This window comes from Vicia villosa, linkage group LG4 (genome assembly GCF_029867415.1).
Source record: "Vicia villosa cultivar HV-30 ecotype Madison, WI linkage group LG4, Vvil1.0, whole genome shotgun sequence".
NCBI classification, from domain to species: domain Eukaryota; kingdom Viridiplantae; phylum Streptophyta; class Magnoliopsida; order Fabales; family Fabaceae; genus Vicia; species Vicia villosa.
This window is the reverse complement of record NC_081183.1, coordinates 101,488,711-101,499,378: the sequence shown is the minus strand read 5'-3', so window position 1 is coordinate 101,499,378 and position 10,668 is coordinate 101,488,711. Positions and strand designations below refer to the sequence as shown.

At 41.5% G+C, this 10,668-nt stretch overlaps 1 protein-coding gene across 1 annotated transcript; it reads right to left on the bottom strand.

The window, feature by feature from the left end:
* Positions 1-1,617: 1,617 nt before the first annotated feature.
* LOC131599396 (uncharacterized) lies at positions 1,618-5,067 on the bottom strand. The gene has a single exon (XM_058871769.1). The coding sequence runs from the start codon at positions 5,044-5,046 to the stop codon at positions 1,618-1,620; it is 3,429 nt and encodes a 1,142-aa protein (XP_058727752.1). The 5' UTR covers positions 5,047-5,067.
* Positions 5,068-10,668: the final 5,601 nt, after the last annotated feature.

The following is a 10,668-nucleotide window of genomic DNA, read 5'->3' as shown; positions in this document are numbered from 1 at the left end:
TCAATTATCAGCCGAGTGATAAAATGATCCTGGAGACTTTGCTAGGGGAATTACTGGTTATTCAGCCTTGTGAACAGTAATAAGGCCCTGATCGTCAATATGGTCTTCATGGTTGATTTCCTTGAGAGGAAAAATCTTTTGAAAGAGACATAAGCTGCTCTGATGACGAGGCTATTGCTTATTGTCTGTTTTTTCACGACTCTATTTGAGGAATCGGAGTTTTGAATCTCTGGTAAAGACAAGGTTCTAACCAAGAATGAATTGGAAAGAGACAGTCAAACAAGACTTTGTACCCATGAGGAATGAACTCAAATGGGGTTTTCTCCTTCGTTTTGAGAGGAGAAAACTAAAGCAACCTTCTTCCACGAGGAATGATCTCAGTGGGGAACTGGAGAAAGAAGATGTTCTTTCTGCTTATGGGTGACAACCTACTTGGAGAGATGACACGCCCATATCCGTTTCCTTTTTTTTTCTTCTTTTTTTTCTTTTTTTTTTCTTTTTTTTTTTTTTTTTTTTTTTTTTTTTTTTTTTTTTTGAGGATAGATATATCCTAAACAAGTGATTTCATAGCAAACATTGAAAAATGCAAGAATGCATAAATGATGTAAATATGTATGAATGATGAATGTCAAGAATGTAGCATGCATACTGACAATACTGACAGACAGGGGAGTATATACTGGAGAAGGACCAACGTCGCAATACAACCAGATACTTGGCAAATGTTCTTCAACACGGTGTAGATAACACGGGTGATGAATGGTGTTGCATGTTTTAAACTTCTTTGGGGAAGATAAACATCTTTTCTCATTGAGATGGAAGAACCTCTTCACTGGATATGGAAAATCTTCTTCACTGGGGATAAAAGAGCTTCTTCGCTGGGGATAGAAGAGCTTCTTTACCTCGAGGGATAATTGCTTCAAGAATTCTTTTCTGGGACAAGAATGCCGTTGTCTCAACAATTTTTCAGAGAGAATCCTTTTGTTCATCCTATGGAGACGACTGCTGATGTTCCTTCCGTTGTTCACAACTCAAAGGAAAATTTCGCTTTTATTTTGAAAAAGAAAAGTGAAGTAAATTCATTTAAAACTTATTTTTTTCTTTTTTGTTTCAAAAGTGAATAACACAACTAAAGCGTCATTTTGCAAGCTGAAAGAAATTAAAGATTGCAAACAAATGGGCACAAGGCTCAAATTTATTTAATAGGATGGTAATCAGCTAAAGGCGTGATTCCATGGAGTATTTACAAAAGTTGGAAATGGTAATTTATGCGGAAAAGGCTACATTGAAAGCAATAACCACTATTCCCTAACAACTTTGAGTTCCAACTGTGCTTGTCGCTTCAGATTGGCGATGATTTGATTGAAGATCCTTTGATGAAAAAAGACTCCTCAGGTGACGAAGTATAGACTGATGCAGTTACTTTGTCATAAATCCCTAATTTTTGCCTAGATTGCCCTTTCAGGTTTTCAATCTACCAGGATGAATTTTTCTGTTTATTGTCTCTAATTTTTGCCTGGACCGCCCTTTCGGGTTTTCAGTCCACCGAGACGCTCATTTTTGCCTAAGTCGCCCTTTGCGGGTTTTCGACTTACCGAGCTGTTCTTTTTGTATTTTTTAGACAAAGTATTTCTTGACTGCATCAGCATTCACAGGATGTGGGAGTTCATCACCATCCATGGTTGTAAGAATCATGGCGCCGCCAGAAAATGTTCTTTTGACAACATACGGGCCTTCGTAATTAGGAGACCATTTGCCCCTAGAATCTGGTTGAAAAGACAAGATCTTTTTAAGCACGAGGTCGCCTTCTCGAAATTCACGAGGTCGAACCTTTTTGTTGAAAGCTTGTTTCATCCTTGCTTGGTATAACTGTCCATGGCAAAGAGCAGTCATACGTTTTTCTTCGATTAAGTTCAACTGATCGTATCTGCTTTGACACCATTCAGCCTCTGATAACTTAGTCTCCATGAGGACTCTCATTGATGGGATTTCAACTTCTACGGGGAGCACAGCTTCCATGCCGTATACTAGAGAAAAGGGAGTTGCCCCTGTTGAAGTACGCACTGAAGTACGGTACCCATGTAAAGCAAATGGCAGCATTTCATGCCAGTCTTTGTAAGTGACGACCATTTTCTGGACAATCTTCTTAATGTTCTTGTTGGCGGCTTCAACGGCGCCGTTCATTTTTGGTCTGTAAGGAGAAGAGTTATGATGCTCAATCTTGAATTCCTCACATAATTCTTTCATCATCTTGTTGTTCAAATTTGAACCATTGTCAGTAATGATCTTGCTGGGAATACCATATCGGCAAATGATGTTATTCTTGATAAACCTCACAACCACTTGTCTTGTAACATTGGCGTAAGATGCTGCTTCGACCCATTTGGTGAAGTAATCAATGGCTACCAAGATGAAACGATGACCGTTTGAAGCTTTCGGTTCGATCATTCCAATCATGTCAATACCCCACATGGAAAAAGGCCACGGAGATGAGAGAACGTTGAGTAGAGTCGGTGGCACATGGATCTTATCTGCGTAGATCTGGCACTTGTGACATCTCTTCACGTGTTTATAACAATCAGATTCCATTGTCAACCAATAGTAACCTGCTCTTAAGATCTTTTTGGACATTGCATGCCCGTTTGAATGAGTTCCAAAGGACCCTTCATGCACTTCATGCATTAACATGTCTGCTTCGTGTCTGTCCACGCATCTGAGCAAAACCATGTCGAAGTTTCTTTTGTATAGCACATCTCCGTTCAGGAAGAAACTGCCAGAAAGTCTCCTTAGAGTTTTCTTATCTTTGTTTGATGCCCCAAGCGGGTACTCTTGAGTTTGAAGGAAGCGTTTGATGTCGTGGAACCACGGTTTATCATCGATGACTGCTTCAGTTGCAAACACATAGGCGGGCCTTTCAAGGCGCGTGATTCTGACTGTAGGCACATCATTCCAGTGATTAACTTTGAACATGGAAGATAGAGTAGCCAAGGCGTCTGCCATTCGATTCTGATCTCGAGGTATATGATGCAATTCAACCTTGTTGAAGAAAGTCAACAGACGTCTTGCATAATCTCTGTAAGGAATCAAGCCAGGGTGGTAAGTTTCCCACTTGTCTTTGATTTGGTTGATCACAAGGGCTGAATCTCCATATATGTCGAGGATTTTGATCCTTAAGTCAATGGCTTCTTCGAGACCCATGATACAAGCTTCATATTCTGCGATGTTGTTGGTGCAATCAAATAGCAATCTGGCGGAGAACGGGATATGAGTACCCTTGGGAGTGATGATGATTGCCCCAATTCCATTTCCAAAAGCGTTTACTGCTCCATCAAAAATTAGGCCCCATCTTGATCCAGGATCAGGACCTTCTTCAGGTAACGGTTCGTCACAATCTTTCATTTTCAAGTACAAGACATCTTCATCAGGAAAGTCAAACTTGAGAGATTGATATTCATTAATTGGTTGATGCGCCAAATGATCGGCGAGAATGCTTCCTTTGACCGCTTTTTGAGCATGGTATTCAATGTCATATTCGGATAACAGCATTTGCCATCGGGCAATCCTTCCTGTTAAGGCAGGCTTCTCAAAGACATACTTGATCGGATGCATTTTGGAGATTAACCAAGTAGTATTGTTGATCATGTATTGGCGGAGACGTTTTGAAGCCCAAGCCAAAGCACAACACGTTTTTTCGAGCATGGAGTAACGAGACTCACAATCTGTGAATTTCTTACTCAGGTAATAGATGGCATGCTCCTTCTTACCGGTTTCATCTTGCTGTCCAAGCATACAACCCATGGATTCTTCCAACACAGTAAGGTACATGATTAATGGTCTTCCTTCAACTGGAGGAATCAATATTGGTGGTTCTAACAGGTACTCTTTGATACTGTCAAACGCTTTCTGGCAATCTTCAGTCCATACAACCCCTTGATCTTTGCGGAGAAGCTTGAAAATCGGCCCACAAGTAGCAGTCATTTGAGAGATAAATCTGGAGATATAGTTCAATCGTCCGAGAAATCCTCTTACTTGTTTTTCAGTTTTTGGTGCAGGCATCTCTTGAATAGCTCTGACTTTGTCGGGATCCACTTCAATTCCTCTTTGGCTGACAATGAAACCCAAGAGTTTTCCAGATCTAACCCCAAAAGTACATTTGTTAGGATTCAAGCGAAGCTGATATTTCCTTAACCGTTGAAACAACTTCAAAAGGTATTCAATATGTTCTTCTTCTGTGCTGGACTTGGCTATCATGTCGTCCACATAAACTTCAATTTCTTTATGCATCATGTCATGAAAGAGAGTAGTCATCGCCCTTTGGTAAGTTGCGCCTGCATTCTTCAATCCAAACGGCATCACTTTGTAGCAAAAGGTACCCCATGGGGTGATGAAAGATGTCTTCTCCATGTCTTCAGGAGCCATCTTGATCTGATTATAACCGGAGAACCCGTCCATGAAGGAAAAGACATTGAACTTAGCGGTGTTATCAACCAACATGTCGATATGTGGTAATGGAAAGTCATCTTTTGGACTGGCCTTGTTCAAGTCACGGTAGTCAACACACATTCTAACTTTTCCATCTTTCTTCGGAACTGGCACTATGTTGGCCAACCATTGAGGATACTCTGAGGTGACAAGAAAACCTGCGTCGAGCTGTTTCTGAACTTCCACTTTGATCTTGTTAGCCATATCAGGGTGAGTCCTTCGCAATTTCTGCTTAACCGGCGGACATTCTGGCTTCAATGGCAAGTAATGCTGAACAATATTGGTATCCAACCCAGGCATGTCTTGGTAGGACCAGGCAAACACGTCAACATATTCTTTGAGAAGGTCTGTCAACTTACTCTTGACATCAGCATCAAGCAGCGATCCAATGGTCACTTCTTTTTTGTCTTCTTCAGAACCCAAGTTGATCTTTTCTAAAGGCTCTTTGTGAGGCAGAATGGCTCTTTCCTCGTGCTTAAGTAATCGAGAGATCTCGTCCGGGATCTCCTCTTCTTCCTCTTCTTCGGCTTCGAACACAGGAAACTCAAAGTTGGGAGAGGGCATAGGGTTATTGCATTCAATGGGTTTATCAATAGTAAATCTGCACATGTGATTTATATTTATTTCAGAAAATTTATGAATGCAAGAGTGTATGCAGATTTTTTTGAGAAAGTGTTTTTTTTTTTTGGTTTTTTTAGGATTACCATTTCCAGAAAAAAGCAAAAAATAAAACACATAGTGTAGGGAATTCAAAATGACACTTTATTTATGATTCATTTTTGAAACAAAGCCCTAAACACAAACTCATTTGTCTTGGGCAGGACAAAGAGGGAAACTTTTAAAACAAAGCCCTATACACAAAGTTATTTGGGCGGAACATTTAAAAGCAAAGCCCTATAAAACATCTCTCTGCTTTGGGCAAGGCAGGAGGTCAAAATAACAGCGAGGTGATTACTTTGAGCGGCGAACAACATTCGGAACGTCGACAGCCTTCCAGTAGCAACGAACTCCTCTGTGTATTATGTATTCAGGAAAATTCTCCCCAGAATTATCTTCAGTATTGACATTGACCGCTGGTCGAGCAGGATTTGAAGGTCCTGGTTTGTCAACCTTGTTCTTCGTAGAGTTGAAACGGTCTTCTTCTACTTCTTGAAGAGCATAAGACGAGTCACAATCTTCAGAATTTTCAGGATGTATTTCCCAGTCTTCAGGATGAAGAGACTCATTGTCAGCGACACTTTCCGAGTCAGTTGCGGGGCCATCTCCCCCTTCATCTTCAAAAATGGCATTTATGTGATAATAACCATCTTCAGGATTGTTAATCTTGGTAGATGCATTGAATCCGAAATCTTCAGTAATTTCAGGCTGCTGAGAAAATTGACAGGGCTGATAAACCTCTTCTGGTTGACTATCATATTCAAAGGAATCTCCCCATCCAGTTGGTTGGATATCTTCCATGGCAATCTTGTAACTTTCAGGTGCAGTGTATTTCACCATATAATCAAATTTTCCACTTGGTTGTCCCAAGGTGTCCCAGATTTCTGCAGGAACAGGCTCAGTTTCTTTGCCTTTGGATTTCTCTAAAGGAGGATATGGTTCTTCCTGAGATATGTATCCCGAGTCATTGAGATAACATTTCCATTCTTCTTCAGGATCAGGTAGACCTTCTTCAATGCATTCTTCGATAAGGACATTAACCTCTTGAGGAATTGGGTTAAGGAATCCTCCACTAATGAATGTTTCTTTGATCGGTCGAAGGGTTTCATCCTTCTTGGTGCAGTTTGAGAATGTTGGTGAACATCCGAGACCTGCTCTGGTTTCATTCTTGGTAGGGATCAAAACTTGCCCCCAGCCAGTGGTAGCTCCATCTTTCACTACTTTTACCGCCTCTTTGTATGAAGAGATTGATGCTTTCTTTTTGGAAGATTCTTCTTCTAAAGAGAGACCTTGGAACTGCGTTCCTTCCTCACTGTCAGCACTTATGAAAGAGAAATTGGATAAATGGCTCACCATCAAGGCTTGCTCTCCACTTATTGTTACCAATTTTCCATTTGTTACAAACTTTAACTTTTGATGGAGCGTAGAAGTTACTGCCCCTGCTTCATGAATCCATGGTCGTCCTAATAGGCAGCTATAAGCAGCTTGAATGTCCATGACTTGGAAGATGATTTGAAATGTATGTGGACCAATTGTCATGGGAAGGTTGACTTCGCCGATAACAGATTTTCGCGATCCATCAAATGCTTTGACTACTACACCACTGAATTTCATAGGCATCCCTTGGTAAGACAAGCGAGCAAGAGTCGTCTTTGGCATCACATTCAAGGAAGATCCGGTGTCTACCAGTACATTAGACAAAGAATCTGACTGACAGTTCATAGAAATGTGCAAAGCAAGATTGTGATTTCTTCCTTCCTCAGGGAGTTCTTCATCACAGAAGCTTAAATTGTTACAAGCTGTTATGTTGGCTATTATCCCATCAAAGTGATCAACAGTCACATCATGATCGACAAAAGCTTGATCCAAGACCTTCATCAGGGCTTCTCTGTGGGCTTCTGAATTCAACAGCAATGAAAGTATTGAGATTTTTGAAGGAGTCTGCATAAGCTGATCCACAATCTTGTATTCACTTCTTTTGATGAGCTTCAAAATTTCATCAAAGTCAGGATTCACATTGGTTCCACTGGATTGACCAACATCAGTGTTCGTATTACTGACAGGAGTTTCCTCGGGATTCCCTACTGGTGTATTGATAGGATTTTGTCCGGTTGCAGGAGCAACAGGCTGCTTTGAAGGTAGTGGAGTATACACACGTCCACTTCTTGTTACTCGACTCACATCAGCGATGTTTACGACAGATGAGAGAGTTGGTAAAGGAACTTCTTGTCCATCCTTTATCATTGTTGCACTGTAGTTGTATGGAACTGCCTTGTCAGAGTCATAAGGAACAGGTCCAGGTAGACAAATGATCAAAGGAGCAATAGGAACCTTTGGCTTGTTGTAGGTAACTTCCATGCGCTCAGGCATGTTGAAATGAGGAACGATGACGTTAACGGTAGGCATTTCCGAGTTGATATCTGAGACTAAAAGCTCATGCGGATAACATCCTATCATGTTAACTTCATTTTCATCCCTATTTCTGTAGATCTGAATAGTACCATTATCCAACAGTACTTGGAGATCTCTTCTCACAATCGAACATCCGTGAGGATCTACACAACATATGCTACAGGAACCATATTGATGCTGGCGAAAACTCGGCCCTCGACAGAGAGTGGCGTGCATTTGTACCAAATCAGCTCTTGAGAAATTGATATTATAGACTCGGTATGGACCAGGACATCCGTACACCATGTTTACAACATGCCCTCCATGATTGGGCAGCGGATTTGCTTGCACATTAGGATTCAAATTTCTGAAAGAGAGGAGATTAGACCTAACCAACCTCTGAACTTCATGTTTCAAAGCTATGCAATGCTCGAGATCATGGCCAGGTGCTCCTTGATGATAAGGGCATGAGACCTCAGCTTTGTACCACCATGGGAGTTTCTCAGGTACGGGTGGTGGTGCTTTAGTTTGAACAAGACCTCTTTCAATCAAAGCAGGGTACAATTCTGTGTACGTCATTGGAATCGGATCGAACTGTGGAGCTCTTTGTACACGATTCTGATTATTGTTAAACTGCTGAGCCTGTGGTCGAGGCTGTTGTTGTTGAAATTGAGGAGTGAATCCCGGATTTGGTGTTGTGTTAACGACTGGTGTGATAGAAGCAACCTGTCGCTGACGATTGACATTTCCTCTTGGCCTCCCTTGGGATACCATGTCAACACTTTGTTCTTTCTTCTTTGGGAAACCACTTCCGAACTTTTTGGTTCCGCTGGAAGATCCACCTTCTTTAGTTAGACGTCCTGTTCGGACTCCTTCTTCTAGACGCATCCCCATGTTTACCATTTCGGTGAAATCACTTGGAGCACTAGCAATCATGCGTTCATAATAAAACGGACTGAGAGTATTCAAGAAGATCTTTGTCATCTCTTTCTCTTTTAACGGTGGATTAATCTGAGCAGCAGTTTCTCTCCATCGTTGGGCATACTCTTTGAAAGTTTCATGGTCTTTCTGAGCCATGGATCGAAGCTGATCTCTATCCGGAGCCATATCCGAGTTATACTTGTATTGTCGGACAAAGGCCTCACCTAGGTCATTGAATGTTCGAATATTAGTGCTATCCAAGCCTGTGTACCACTTCAGTGCGGCACCCGTCAAACTGTCTTGAAAGTAATGGATAAGCAACTGATGATTATCTGCATAAGTAGACATCTTCCTGGCATACATCACAAGATGGCTTTGCGGACAAGAACTGCCTTTGTACTTCTCAAAGTCTGGGACCTTGAATTTAGCAGGTATTTGTACACTGGGAACCAAACACAGCTCCTGGGCATTCTTTCCAAACAAATCTTTGCCACGAATAGCTTTGACTTCCAATTGAATCTTGTTGAACTGTTCTTGGAGATCTTCCACAAGATTACGCGGATTTGTGCTATCACCTTGATCATGATAAATCTCATTGTCTCCGTAAGGAACAGTGTGAACCATAGGAGTCGGAACCGTCATAGTGGGTTGAGAAAGTGCCATAGTGATTTGGGAAAAAGTTACCCCTGAATGTGGAATAAATGCTGAACCTTGTGCAGCAGGTGCTTCAGTTGTAGCTGTTTGAACCCCAGAGAAATTATGGCGGAAACCTGTACCAAAGCTGAAAGGCGTGCCCCAACCTTCTGGCATGGAGAAAGATGGAATGCCGATTGCAACCGTAGAAACTGGAGTAGTGACTTCAGATGTTACTGTTGCTTGATTGTTGGGTGGCGGCGGCTGATTCTGTGCGGCCATTAAGGAGTCAACCAGAGTAGTGAGACTTTCCAACTTTTCCTGAAGGGTGGTCACCGTACCACGAAGCTCAATATTCTCTTGTTCAGAGTGTTCCATTACTCTTCTTCTGCTTGAACGAGTATTGTATCTGTGATCTGATTGCGAGCGCGGTCGAGAAACTTTGAGACGCGACAGCTTGACGATCTAATGGAGAAAGATCCAAAAGATGAGACTCTATACAACAGACTCGATATGCGGAATGATGTATGCTAAAAAGAAATTTATGATTTTTCCAAACATTTTAAAGATTATTTCCTTGCAAACATTTGAACACAAACTGTTCTTTTATTCATTTTTTTTTAATTATTTTTTATTGCAATAATGGGAAATGTTACAACATTGGAGCGTAGCTCCTTACAAAAGCAAATGATAAATAAAAAAAGCTAAACAATCCTAAGCATCTTCATCAGACGAAGAACCAAATGCATTGTGCAGCTTGAGCTTCATGATTTCTTTCCCATAGTAAGCTTTCAATTCGGCCTTTTCAGTCCTCAGCTTGTCAACAACATTCTTCCAATCATCAGGAGTCGGAGCGTTGCTTGTCGAGCCTTCAAGATTTTTCTTGCTTTCTTTGATGTACTTCTTGATTGCAGCGTCTTTCTGACGAATCTTCTCATCTTTGCTCATGAGCCATCCATCTTGATAATAGAGAGTTTCTTCGTGATCTTTCACTCTTTTCTTCAACTTTCTATTTTCCACCTCAGTGCTACGAAACTTTTCTTCCCAAGCATCTTTTTCTGTCCTCATCTTGGCTAAGGTGTCTTGGTATTCCTCCATAGTGGGAATGTTGGGTCGTTGAGACACTGCAGGAAACATGGGTTTTTCATAAGCATAAGGCATTTGAAACTCCTTTGCTCTTTTCTTTACCCAGCAGGTGTAGGCGTCCATGGCAATGCAATTTCTTTCCTCGCCTTTTTCTTTCCATCGGACGTCGTACCAAGCTCTCACCATTCTCGCTTTCAACCTTTTAGGATTATCCCCTTCTCGGTAAAAGTATCCTTCTACTGAGGGACCAACAGGTTTAACTGAATTTGCATACCCGAGTTGTCGTCGGGCCAGGACCGGATTGTAGTTAATTCCTCCTTGTGTACCAATGAGGGGTACGTTGGCGAACTCTCCACAACTTTCAATGGTTTCTGTACCACAGCGAGCCAAGGTATACCAACGAATATCATTATTAGTAAGAGACATAAGTCTTCGAGGCCAACGCAAACCTTCTCGGTTTTCCGTGAAAATAGGAGACTCAGGTAAGTGTGAAACAAT